Source organism: Metarhizium robertsii (assembly GCF_000187425.2).
Source record: "Metarhizium robertsii ARSEF 23 chromosome Unknown MAA_Scf_3, whole genome shotgun sequence".
NCBI classification, from domain to species: domain Eukaryota; kingdom Fungi; phylum Ascomycota; class Sordariomycetes; order Hypocreales; family Clavicipitaceae; genus Metarhizium; species Metarhizium robertsii.
The window spans coordinates 3,097,876-3,110,938 of record NW_011942171.1 but is presented as its reverse complement, the minus strand read 5'-3'; the positions used below and the strand labels follow the sequence as shown (position 1 = coordinate 3,110,938).

Sequence of the window (13,063 nt, the reverse complement as noted above, 5' to 3'; positions counted from 1 at the left end):
GAGACGGTGTCTCGTATTGAATTTCTTCGTTTTGGAGCTTTCCTGGTATCAGATCTAGGACCAAGATGTTCAAGCCAGTATGGACAAGAAGCTAATATTTCTCCCATGAACTGCACTATACCAACTTTCGCACTAACGCCATACTCTTTCTGTCTACCTCCATGGAAGTAGCTAGACCGAAGATTGTGTCCAACCTTGATCTTCACAGCAATTGCCTCGGCGATTTTTAGAGTGCAGCCAGTTAGCGAAAGAATTTCCCTTTTATCATCATGCTGTAATCCGGCAAGGTCGAAGGGAACAGTTTAAGTCCCAGAGGCGCTGCGGGTATCAGCTGCAGCACATAGCGTTGGATGTTCATCTTTTTAGTCAAGCCTTTTCTTTTTCTTTTACTTTTGTTTTTGGCTAGCATGTATTGTAGCACACATGACCACATCATGCCTTTGTTATTCTATGAAGCATTTTCAGAAATCGGCTGCGGCCGGGTGTCGAAGACGCGTATTGGAGCCCTACTATTTTCTTTCTGTTCAGCGATGTCTGATCCGTTCAAGATTCAATGCTGGACATTATTGATGTCGAAACCACGGCGCACCAACTAGCAATGCTTTTTTGCACCAGTTGAAGGCTGCTTGTATCTATTCACATAGCCATGAGACGTGGGACAATATTGAGCAGTATACTGTTGTTGCAAGAGCAGAGCAAGAACAATGGAAACAAGAATTGCGTGCCAAGCTTTAGCACCAATGGAAGAAAAATTTGTTCATAATGACGGCTGTGCAGAAACACGAGGCACAAGACTTGGTACGTGCGAGCGTTTATGTATATGATTCATTGCATGACCACATGAACCGGCGCTAGATGCTTCGAGTGTCTCTTTATTAAAACTGAACGGCTTTCATAGCATAGGACGGTTGAAAGAGCCTACCAACTGTCAAGGGTATCCGACCACCGGGGAATTTCTCACTGTGTGTTGGTTCATCTATAGAAAGGGGCCGGCTGCACGGCCAGAAGCAAACGCTGCGTTGAACAAGATGCCGCGCAGACTGAAGCAGCAGCAAGAGTGTCCTCACATATGCATCGTTCAACGGCAAAACCCGCCGTCCGACTCATATTCCTCGGTGCTCAGACCCATCTACACGCCGTCGTATAAGCTCCCACCAGCCTCGTCCTCAACCCTCACTGCGTCCTCCAGGCCCACAATGGTAAACAGCCTCTTGGGGGTGAACTCGGGGTCTAGGCCGGTCCTCCCCGTCTCCTTGATGCGCACAAAGGCCTCCCGGATGGCCTTGTACGCGGGCGCCAGCGCGGCAAAGGGGAAGATGACAATCTTGAACCCCAGCTGCCTCGCCTCGTCGGGCGTCCACGAGGGCGTCGCCCCGTGCTCGACCATGTTGAGCAGCACGGGCACGGGGGCCAGCGCACGACACACCTCCCTCGCTTGCTGGTCGTTCTGGATGCCCTCGAGGAAGGCTACGTCGGCACCGGCTTCGGCGGCGGCCTTGAGACGCTGGACGGCCTCGTCGAAGCCGTCTGTCTGGAGTGCATCCGTGCGGGCAATGACGACAATGTCCGAAGCCAGGCGGCGGCGGGCCTGGGCGGCGGCGCGGATCCGCTGCACAAAGGTGTCTGTGTCGACGACGGCCTTGCCGCCCAGGTGGCCGCAGCGTTTTGCCTGGATCTGGTCCTCGATGTGGAGGGCTGCCACGCCACTGCGGTGGTATTGGGCGACGGTGCGGGCAACCATGTTGGCGCCGCCGTAGCCCGTGTCTGCGTCGGCGATGAGCGGTATCTTGGGGTCAAGGTTGGCCATCATTTCGGCGTGGCTGCCCATGTCGTTGAGGGTTGCGAGGCCTAGGTCTGCTTGGCCGAGTTTGGAGGCACATGTGCCCGCGCCTGTCTGTACGCAGGCGTTAGTTGGGGCTTGGGGGAAGTGTTGGTACAGGGAGCGTCTGCTTGCCATGTAGATGCTGTCGAAGCCGACTTCGAGGGCGATTCGCGCGCTGAAGCCGTCGTATACTCCGGGCGCTACGATGATGTCCTTGGTGGCGAGCATGTGTCGGAGCTTGGAGGCTGCGGAGGGACTGCTTGCCGCGGTGGTTTCCATTTTGTAACGAGTTTGCCGGCTTGGTATACTGGTGTGTTGATTTGTTGCTGGTGGCTGGCTTTATATGCTTGGGATGAAAAGGCCATTGGTGTTTGCAGAAGTTGATATCGGCGCCGACTCGGACATCTGGAGCCACTTTGGCCACTCCGATCGGACTGGACGAGCTCGGCTTTAGCGCCGTCTTGGGAGTGAGCCATGGTGTTCAAAGACTAGTTCACGGATCTAACTCTGGGTTTCCCACCGGTCAAGACGGGGATTGAGTTGGTTGGATGCCGGTGAGACGATGAGTAGCTTCAGTCTTCTCTATATCGTGATGGCAGGGAACTACGTCATAGACAAGATACCAATGGCGCTGTTGGAAATCGAGCCCAACACCCCCCTTATAAGGCGGCAATGTATGGTCGGAGGTCTGCTCATAAATCCTGTATAATGGGCGTTAGCCTGGAATGGGAGCAAAGTTGAGTTGGACTGTTCGCACAAACCTTGGAGCAATCATGAGAGAGATTATCCTGCTAGTCAAACGTCGCCAATCGCCATTAGGTACATTGCAGGTCTTGTTCAATATCGACTCGACACTACCCTTTTTTGTCTCGTTGCTCGTAAACCACATGCCTCGTAGACCCAGACTCCTCCAAAACGACATGTATATGCCCACCTAGATCAGCATCATTCATCCTTCTCAAATGCATCGTTCAAATAACTAACAAACAACTCCCTCATCCCATCAGCCGCCATGTTGCCCACCCTCTCCAGGCCGATGCCGCCCCTGTTCAACCCGACAAACGCCCTCCTCAGCCTCTGCAGCTGCGGCAGGCCAACTTTTTTGCCCGCCGGCAAGTCTACAATCAGATCTTCCCTGTCGGCGGCGGCAAGCGGTACCTTTACCTCGCCGCCACCATCGTCCCCTTGCTGCTCCAGTATTCTCTTGACAATATCCTGGGTCTCCCGCTCGAGAACATACAAGTAATCGCCGCCAGCTTCTCGGCCACGCTGAACCGTAGACTGGTTTGGCTTGACGACTTTGCGCCCCTCGCCGGCCATGGCGTCCCAGAGATCATCAAAGGTTCGTTTCGTCTGGGCCTCGTCGTCGTCCCAGAGGACCGCGAAGAGCGGAGAGTCCCAGCGTGTCATGGGGTTTGGTTCCTCGTAGCGAAAGACGAGGTTGTCCCAGTTGGCCGGCTCGTAGGCCTCCGGCGCAGATTCACCATGGTGCTCGGTGGTGTCTTGTCGCCGCCGCCGCCTCTCCTCGTTGACCTGCCTCGCCTGGTCCACCGGGCACGCAACACGGAGTATGCAGTTTGGCGTCCTCATGGCCTTGGCCTCGCAGTGCAGCTGGTACCGCCACCCCTTGATGTAGTTCAGGCCGTCGAGGATGACAATGTCCCTTTCGGAGAGCACGCGCTTCACGGCGCCGTACAGGGCGGCGCGGGCATCCTTCTCGGACGAGTTGGCGGACCGCGTGTGCAGTCGCACCGTGTCCGGGGAGAGGTCGTACACGGCGCGGGATATTGAGAGGGAGTCGTCGGATATGAGGTGAAGGCGGTACTTGGGGGGTTGGGTTTCTGCTATGCGCGCCGACAAGTAGTCGTGGAGTTGCTTGGCGCGGGTGGTTTTGCCGGACGTGGGGAGGCCGGAGACAATGATGAGCTGCAAATTGTGTTGGCCACTGCGTGCAATTTATGGTCAAATTGTGTTGGGGGTGGTGGCAGCTTACCGGCATGGTGACGTTGTGTGTTGCGAGGCAGAGCCCAAGGCGGCGATCGATGGAGGGACGTCGCGATGTCATGTCAACTTTTTTTGGTGGGGTTCAGACCTCTTGGTGATACTACATACGTACATGCATGCATTTGCATCTGGCAAGTACCTTAGGTACCTACTTAGGTAACTTTGTGCTACAGAACACTTTATTCACATCTTCCCATTGAATCTCAGCATTGCATCTCGCAATTGTCTTTCGCAGTTCTTGATTTCTGAAGAATACTTGCAAAGAATAACTACCTCAAAGCTTCAAAAGATGTCTCTAAAACGTAAAGTGAATGGACCCACTCCAGATATGTTCGCTTGCTCGGTGGTACTTGGCTTGACCTGACTCTCCATACTTTTACAGAAACCTGTCGATGAAGACTTTGAGGAGTACGATGACGTCGATATGCTAGAAACGCCCGAGAGTGAAGAGGACTTCTCCGAGGTCAAGGTCCTTCTCTCGTTGCATCTCCCTCAGAAACACCATCGTGCGCACTAGCCATAAACAGAACGTCAACGGCCTACCTCAACTCACAATGGTCCTACCAATGATTTATGAGACATGTAGGGGAGTTCGTGAGCTAGTGAACAGATACTGAGGCGGTCGGACAGCTTCTGGTCCAAGCAGTGGTCGTTGACTCAAATCAACGCGTGGTGTTCTCCGGTCACATCCATCACGACTGTGCAACAGTTGAGGAGCCATGGCAGCTTGCCACCGATGTGCTCCATCCACACAGCCCCCTCAGGGGTATAGCGTGGCCTGGCTCAACGAGCAGTGGAGGCTGCTGAAAGAGAAAGCTCCGGACCTACAGATTGCGGAATGGTCAATGCATCCGCATGATCGAGTGCTATACGAGAGAAACTTATCAAGGGCAAAATATAATCCTGATGATGTGCTACCGGAGACCACCAGCTGGGTCTCGCCGATGCAGTGGCTACAGTACTCCAGTCCAAGTCTTCCCGGTTACCAACTTGGATATGTGGGCTCGATTCGTTGGACAGCAAGAGAGGAATCATTGATGCTGCTCTTTTCTGAGACGCATATGCAAACGAGCCCCAACGATGCAAGGGACCAGCTACTGCGTGCGACAAGTATCTACTTGGTAACCGAGGGCTACTTTCGCAATCCTAAACGCATCTACGTGCGTCTCGAACGTCGCTCCTGCAGCCCCTTCCTCCAGTTGTTGTGAGCCAAGCCGCCGAGAGCCTGGTTCGGTAGGCTTACCAAAACGTCAATGCGGCATCAAATGGGGTACATTTCTGGCATCAATATCGAACCAATGCACATTACCTTGCCAGATATGGCACCTACGATGGTGATGCCAAGGAGATCGACATGGCGTTGCTTGGCTTATATGAGACTACCAGTTTGAAGCATTGCGACACATGCGGTACCCGGTGCATCAAGGCGGGAAACTTCCGTAAATGCAACCCCATCAAGTGTGTGTCTTGTGGCGGCAACACGCCTAGTTGGCTAAAGGAGTGTAGCCGTTACAACGACAAGACCAAGCGGCTCCGGGGCAGGACAAAGCAGTGACACCGATCAAAATCAAAATCATTGTATCGACTGTGGCGTGATGCAGAACGGAAAGCAACGCAGATGTCCGACTTGTTTGCTAGCCATGGAGCGTCGCATGAAGCAGGAAGACAGCTCGAACACCGATGAGGAGGGGCGTCCGTGTCGTTCTCGTCGTCCGGAGCACCAGCTAGGAGACAGACTCTGTTGCGATTGCAAGAAACCGGTACCACCCGAGCGCTGTAGGTGCCAACAATGCCAAGAAAATTTACCAAAAGGCGGCGAGTGGAAGATTCGGAATTGAAAAAAAGCCAAGAGACGCGCTGAAGCCGAACGTTGCGGTGACTGTGGCGTCAAGTTTTTGCCCTTTCCTGGAGAATCGATCCGGTGTGCTAGTAAGGGCCAGGGAGACATAACAAACCAAGGTGTAGGCTTTGCCAAAAAAAGATTGAAGACGAATCGAAAGCAACGGAGTTCCTCGAAGCCCTCGGTAGGCCAGACGCCATTTGCTGTGATTGCGGAGAGCCAGGAAGAGTCGGCAAACAAAGATGTGCTTCATGTGCGGTGAAACTTGGAAACGACAGAAGGAGGGAACGCCAGAAAAGAAAAGAGGCCGCTCAACCGACCGTGGACAAGCCAGAACCAAGCTGCTGTGATTGCAGAGGACGGGCGCAGATTGGCAGAGCACAGAGCGAGAGCCAGGAGACGTTACCGCGAAAAGCTCAAAGCCGCCAAAATGAGGGAAGCCGATTGAGAGCGGCTATGGATAGAATTACGAAGCCATGGCAAAACTTGTCGCTTTATCACGCGAAATTAGCGTCAACGAGATCAAGTCTAGAGAAATGCTGATTCTTTTGCGGAATGTATTTGATTGAGGATTTTCACGAAGCTAGTCTCTGTTATCCTGCAGTGAGAAATACTTCACATTCAAGTACAGCCGATGTTCGTTTTTAGGGCCAAAAATGATGCCCTTTGAGGTAATGTAGCCGAGCATCCGTACTCCCTCAAGACGCGCGCCGACGCTTGATCTTTCACCATCTGCCACTGTCCATTTTGTCTTGCTCGCACGGCCGGATTCTCTCATCGTCGCTGACGAAATACCCTTCGCGTCCTCTTGCGTGAGCGCCGACGCTTCCCGATGCCGCCCTTGGATGGTTCCTTCGGCAATGTAAGGAGAATGCTGATCTCGCTGTGCTCGCCAATCGGGCATGTCTCAAAGCCTCAAACATCTCCGGGCCCTCTGCCACCAGCGCAATGGTGTGCCACGCGTTGTCGAAAGGCTGCTCCTGGTCGTGCGCAGGAATTTGTCGAGTAGGCAGAGGAAGAACAGAACAGTACCATGGCAAATCACCATCGCTGTAGTCTAGGCTCGTCCCTCGGGCCCGGGCTTGAAGGCATTTTCGGTTTCATTAGGGACGGACAGAACATGGATAGGGCCCAAGTCTAATAAACGATGTATTCTCCTAACGCTTTAGATCTTTGCGAGCACCTTGATCCTAACCGTTTCTATACTACTGGTGTTTCCCCTTAGTCTCCACGTTCACTCGTAGTAAATTGAGCCCTCGTACTCGGAAATGTACTACCGTCCAGCTGCGGCAATCTTCACGCCCATCTGCCTCGCGTGCTGAGCCATGAGGGCGTCAGCAATAGTTAGAGCGGCCATGGCCTCGACGATAGGAACCGCGCGAGGAGTAACATTGGGGTCGTGACGGCCCTTGGCGGCCAGGATGCCCTCGCCTGAAGCGTCGTAGCGAGCAGTAGTCTGGTCCTGGGAGATTGTAGCGGGGGGCTTAAACGCAACGCGGAAGTAGATGGGCATGCCGTTGGAGATGCCGCCCTGGATACCGCCGGAGTGGTTCGTCTTGGTCTGCAGGCGGGAGGGAGGAATGCCAGCGCCAGCGCTCGGCGTCGTATTATTGGCGGCGGGGGTAGACACGAAGGGGTCGTTGTGGCGGGATCCGCGCATCTCGGCGCCGCGGAAGCCAGAGCCAATCTCAAAGCCCTTAGTAGCAGGAATAGACATAATAGCGTGGGCTAGGTGAGCCTCAAGCTTATCAAAGCACGGCTCGCCGAGGCCGGAGGGGCACCCGCGAATAATACAGGTTACGGTACCACCAGTAGAGTCGTGCTGATCGCGGAGCTCGGCAATCTTATCCTCCATACGCTTCGCGACGGTAGTATCAGGGCAGCGCACGGGAAGGAACTCATCTACCTTCTCGCGGGTTAGGGAGTCGATAAGCTCGAGGAACTTAGGGTTGCTACTAAGGGAGTCGATATCGTCGCTATCGGTTATAGGCCTGTCCTCAAAGAGCTTGATGTTGCCAACCGAGGAGACAAAGGCAACGATCTCGACACCGTAGGCCTCGCGCAGCCATTTCTCGGCAACAGCGCCGGCGGCGACGCGGGCAATAGTTTCGCGGGCGCTGCTCCGACCGCCGCCAGAGGAGGCCTTGGTACCATACTTCTCAAGGTAAGTCCAGTCGGCGTGGGAGGGGCGCGGGTAGAGGTCGATGGTCTTGGAGCCGTAGTCGTGAGGGCGTTGATCCTCGTTAGGCACGGTCAGGAGTATGGGTGTGCCCAATCTGCGACCCTAGAGTATTAGCATCATGTCAAACATTATGACTTCCTGTAGGGTTGTCACACGTGCGCCCAAACTCGCATCCAGATCCTATAGTCACGCGGTCCTTCTCGTCGCGCGGGGTGCTGATGGCCGACTGGCCCGGGCGCCGGCGGTTGAGCTGCGGCTGGATATCGGACTCGACGAGGGACAGGCCTGGCGGGCAGTTCTCGATGATACAGGAGACGGTCTTGCCGTGGGACTCGCCGGCGCTGTGACGATGGAGGTCAGTGGGCTGTTGTCTTGCGCTCCTACCAGTTTAGTGGAGAGAGAGGACTCACGTCGTCACGCGAAAGTATTTGCCAAATGTCGACATGGTGTCTTTATCTATTCTGCATGTCCACTAGGCGAATTGATTGACGGAAGAGAGAGGCGTTGGAGGGGGAGGAATGTAGCGATATCGCAACGATATTTTTCTTTAGCGGTGACTAATCGTGGAGGGGCGTGTTACGATTCAACGTTTCCACACTGGCAACCCTGGTCCTGCATCAGGTGATATTGTGGGTCCCTTGTTTATGTAAAGCAGTCGTGAGCCGTGAGCCGTGAGCCTTTGAGCCTGGAATAAGGCCTTGATCAGGTTTATAGCTGCTGTCGAAAGCAGGTCTTGACTGGCGCCAAGATCAGAGTATTTCGCTATACTACTATTTGGATAACGCCTTGGGCGTGACGAAATGTGGATGGGAAGGAGCTACCAGGTGCCCCCGCCCAGCTCCGATGCCCTCCAACATGGTGATGCGTCAATTCAAACGCAACAAGCCCTTGGATGCAAAAATTGCTACAATAACGGCTTAGACACAGACACAAAAAGGCCCTTCCGGCAAACCTTGAATCAAAGGCAGGAGGCAGCCCAAAACGCCAGCACAGCCGCGTAATGAAAAACCATACATATGCACATACATATTCGTCAGACCGCAACCAGGGACCAAAACGGGAATAACTCCAACTCGGCCCGGGTCTCGCACCCGCATTCTCAAACAACAACAGGTCACTTGGGGAGTAGTTGCGGACCAAAAAAAACACAGCCTCACAGACCTCGAATCAATTGTAGTAAAACCTCACGGCGCCCAATGCATACTACTACTGCAAGTTAAAAAAAGGGACCCTTATCGGCGCCACGGCCCCTCCGATCCGACGCCCGGCCGGCCCCCAGCCCACCAATGGCCCTCCGGCCTGCGCAGCCCGTCAGCCCTACAGAGGAAATGCTTTAGCAAATCCATTCGAGGCCACTAAGCCGCTTTAGGTAACTGTTTCGACGTCGTCGTCGTCCATCCAAGGGCTGAATTCGTCACTTGCGGCTGACGGGTTTGCCTATACCTTTCAATTTTCCTGTTTCGTGCAAGACGAGTCTGACCCAAGCATTGGGATTGGCTCGTGATGCCACGCGGGCTGAGGTGTCGGCGTCGGTGTGGTCCGTTGTATGTGTGCTTGCACCGTGCCGTGATCCGAGATGGCGATGGAGTCTTGTCCTCGCGGGCATGTATAAGAAGGTTTGGATGCTCTTCCAGAATGGAGGAGAGCTTGCATGGACGCTTGTTTTGCATCGAGTCGTGTACGTAGGCTTTCGCCCGCTCACATCTGAATCTGCGATTTCCTATACCGGCTTACATCGAGGTCTTGCACACGAGCTTACACCTTATATTCTGGTCTCTCATACTACCTTGCACGGTTTTCGCATCGTATACCTTCTCTTCGGACATCACCTTCCGAAACCCAAGACACTCCCGTCGCAATGGCTCACTTTGACACGTACGACGTCATCTCGGTCGTCGGCATCCCCATCTACGTCGTCTTCCTCGCCTGCGCCGTCTTCCTCTCCGTCAAGCACGGCTTCAAGAAGTCCTCGGGCTGGCGGTACCTCATCGTCCTCGCCGTCGCCCGCATCATCGGCTTCTCCTTCCGCCTCGCCATCATGGACGACCCGGCAAACACGTCCCTCTGGATCGGCTGGATGACGGTCAACGGCCTAGGCCTGGGCCCCCTCGTGCTCGTGCTGCTCGGCCTCCTCAGCCGCGTCTTCGACTCGGTCAACCGCCAGGGCCACGTCGTCCTGACCCCGACGCACCAGCGCCTGGTCCAGCTGCTCGTCCTCGTCGCCATCGTCGTCACCATCGTCGGCGGCACCCAGTCCGACTTTAGCTTCCGAAACGGCGCCGTCAGCGTCGACTACGCGACCGCCAGCCGCGTCGGCGTCGGCCTCATGATTGCCGCCGTCGTCCTGCTGTGTCTCGAGGCGCTCGTCGCCTTCCGGAACCAGGGCTACGTCGCGCAGGGCGAGCACCGCATCTTGCTGGGCGTCGTTGCCTCGCTGCCGTTTGTCATTGTGCGCCTCGTGTATTCCTGCCTGACTGTCTTTGCCGGCGTCAACTCCAACGTGTGGATCTATCTGGGCATGGGTGTCCTGATGGAAATGGTGGTGGTGTTTATGCTCGAGGTTTTGGGCTTCACGCTGGACAAGGCGCCCCGGGAGGCCAAGAGTGACGATCCTGAGCTGCTAGCGAGGCGAGGCGGCCAGCAGTATATCAGACGTTAGTAGAACTTATGAGCTTCGAATTCTTGAATTTTTTTTTTCCTCGCTGCTGTTTGGGAACACTCATTTACCTTGGTTTAGTTTCACGGGTTTCGGCATAGCGGCGCTGGGTATACCCATCGTTTGGTTTATTTTTGCCTACGCGGAGGAAAAAACACACATTGTCTCATATTTGGATTCTACATGTCTTGTATAAATGATTTTATTGATCTATTTTGAAATCGATGCCTCTCATAGTAAGTGCAACGTCATCAGTGTATCCTCTATTCTACCGTTTCTTTTCAGCATTTCATCAAGCATCATTTGCAAAAAAAAAAAAAAACGTCATTAGGAATTGCCATCCATGTCACCAACTACACAAAAACGGATTTGATTGTAATGGCTACATGACCAATATGTACACAGACACTGAAATGCGACATTTTTCTGCAGGTTCTGACCAATCGTGACATGTCCCCTCGCCATGGCCAGCATCACCCTTCAGTAACATGACAATAACCCGTTGATCCAAGCCTATTTACCCGTAGCTCCCAAAGTCTATCCCTCGCTGGGGCATATCGAATCTTATCCAAAGCATGTAAAGCATCATCATCTCGGTACCTTTCAACCAGTCCCATATGTCCAACATCCCTATAAACATTTAACCCAATAAAGTCCTCCAAAACAAAGGTATCTAAAAATCGCAGCATCTCAGGCTAGAACTCGGCATGTCCCTCCTCACATAACCGTACAGCAAGCCTTTTCCAACTTGCGTAAAATCTTGGGCAGCAGTTTGCCAACCATCTCCTCCATCTCGTTCTGTTGCTGATTTCCATGTTGTTGCTGTGGCTGCCCACCGTGGTATTGCCCACCGTGCTGCTGCTGCTGCTGCTGCTGTTGCTGCTGATGTTGCCCGCCATTGCCAGTCGGTCCTCCATATCCGCCGCCACCATGTTGGCCAGGCTTCACGGGCTCTCCGCCCTGCAGGTTGATATATATCCTGCCTGCGTTCTCTTCTGTCCTGTACTTCAAGCCCAATTCCCTGCACAGCTCTTCCACCTTGGGCTTGATCTTCTGGACGTGGCCATTGGAGTGGTTTCCCTTGCCCACAATGGCATGCAAGTGCTCCTGGCCTCGTCGCTGATCGGCGCGAATACGCTCCTCCAGTATACGCTCTGCTTCCTCAACATAGAGGCCGTGAAGGTCAATTGAGTCTCCGTCGATTTTGCCCTGAGCATTGTTCTCGCGGAAGATGTAGTCGGACGCCTGGCGGTTGTAGTCGTCGCGCTTGGCATAGTGTTGCTTGGACTCCCGGGAGTACTTTTGGGAGGCATCGTGGTCGCCCGAGTGGAAGGCATCTTGAGACTACGGCGACGCTTGATGTTAGTCGAGCTGTTGGCCACCAGATGGTTTGCTGTCTTGTGGTTGTCATACTCTCTTGGACGCCTGGTGAGCCTTGTCGTTCTCGGCGCGAGCCAAGTCGCGCAGTCTGTCATATTCGCGCTCGACATCGTCATTATCAGCCGAGTGCAGGGCTAAGGGGTCTCGGTTAGCTTTCGTTCCGGATTGATGTCGTTCGTTTGCGACTTGGGAGGAGAGAGGCATACCGCGTCCGCCCAACCTTTCCATGGGAATCGCCATTGCGTCGCGTCTGATGGACCCCGTGAGATTTGTGAACTGGAGGTTCTGATGATTGCTGAAAGGGCTGCGTTGATAGCGGCAGCGTTTTTACAATTGCATAGCAATTGACGTTGTCGGTGTGGGAAGCTGTAGGCCGTCAAGAGATCGGCCAACTTTGATTGACGTTGGGCACTTTGACCGAGTAGAATGTGGCTGGTGGGGTTCAACTTGAATCAAATTGGCAGCGCTTGACACCAGGCTGAACTACGCACCCATCACCAAACGACCTACCTGATCCGTATCGCCCTGCTCTTGCATATGCAATGGCAAATTGATGCAAAATGTACGTCTAGGAGCCCAAGCACACAGCAAGCATCAAGGCAAACCGAGAAACAGAAGTATTCAATGTTGACCCGATATCTAGGGCTAGGTAGGCTGTAGAACCACGACGAAACATTGTGATTTCTCCATCGAGAAGCTAGTTGAATATTGAAATCTGGGATGCCTACTCCGTACCTAGGTATGTAGTTGTCCTCCCAAAGGGATCCAGGCACTTGGAATTGCCGCGGGCATTGTACCACAAAAGGTTTTGAATCCGAACGAGTCGCAGACGCTGCTGAGATGGTATTTCGTGGGTGCAGCCTACGAATCAACATCAAACACTCACTACAATCCAACCCCTGTACGTTTAACCACCAGTGACTTCCAATAAGCTTGCTGTTCCATTTTGCTGCGATGTAGGTTTTTGGGTCGGGCATTACCAGGGACGGAGTACCCGAGCGCAATCCGACAGATCCCTTCTCAGAGCGAACAAGATTGCCCTGATTCTGCTGCTCCAAGACCCCGGCAAGTGGAAACGCGGAATGCTTCTGGAAAAGTGAAAAGCTCGTTCGCTCCCGGGTTTGCGCCGCACGTCGCTAGGCCAACTGCCACCACGGCATCACTACGGTTTCCCCCCCC

The 13,063-nt window shown here is 54.0% G+C and overlaps 5 protein-coding genes across 5 annotated transcripts; 1 reads left to right on the top strand and 4 right to left on the bottom strand.

The window, feature by feature from the left end:
• Positions 1-1,129: 1,129 nt before the first annotated feature.
• On the bottom strand, positions 1,130-2,101 carry MAA_03483 (uncharacterized protein; the record flags this gene model as incomplete). Its single annotated transcript, XM_007821481.1, has 1 exon — positions 1,130-2,101. One exon carries the CDS (start codon positions 2,099-2,101, stop codon positions 1,130-1,132), a length of 972 nt encoding a protein of 323 aa, XP_007819672.1.
• A 666-nt stretch (positions 2,102-2,767) lies between these two features.
• MAA_03484 (RNA polymerase II elongator complex subunit) lies at positions 2,768-3,821 on the bottom strand (the record flags this gene model as incomplete). The annotated part of the gene is made up of 2 exons (XM_007821482.2): positions 2,768-3,748; positions 3,816-3,821. 2 exons carry the CDS (start codon positions 3,819-3,821, stop codon positions 2,768-2,770), a joined length of 987 nt encoding a protein of 328 aa, XP_007819673.2.
• A 3,118-nt stretch (positions 3,822-6,939) lies between these two features.
• On the bottom strand, positions 6,940-8,293 carry MAA_03485 (chorismate synthase; the record flags this gene model as incomplete). The annotated part of the gene is made up of 3 exons (XM_007821483.1): positions 6,940-7,942; positions 8,004-8,189; positions 8,259-8,293. 3 exons carry the CDS (start codon positions 8,291-8,293, stop codon positions 6,940-6,942), a joined length of 1,224 nt encoding a protein of 407 aa, XP_007819674.1.
• A 1,413-nt stretch (positions 8,294-9,706) lies between these two features.
• Positions 9,707-10,507, top strand: MAA_03486 (uncharacterized protein; the record flags this gene model as incomplete). The annotated part of the gene is made up of 1 exon (XM_007821484.1): positions 9,707-10,507. One exon carries the CDS (start codon positions 9,707-9,709, stop codon positions 10,505-10,507), a length of 801 nt encoding a protein of 266 aa, XP_007819675.1.
• A 714-nt stretch (positions 10,508-11,221) lies between these two features.
• On the bottom strand, positions 11,222-12,124 carry MAA_03487 (Smr protein/MutS2; the record flags this gene model as incomplete). Its single annotated transcript, XM_007821485.1, has 3 exons — positions 11,222-11,848; positions 11,918-12,018; positions 12,091-12,124. 3 exons carry the CDS (start codon positions 12,122-12,124, stop codon positions 11,222-11,224), a joined length of 762 nt encoding a protein of 253 aa, XP_007819676.1.
• Positions 12,125-13,063: the final 939 nt, after the last annotated feature.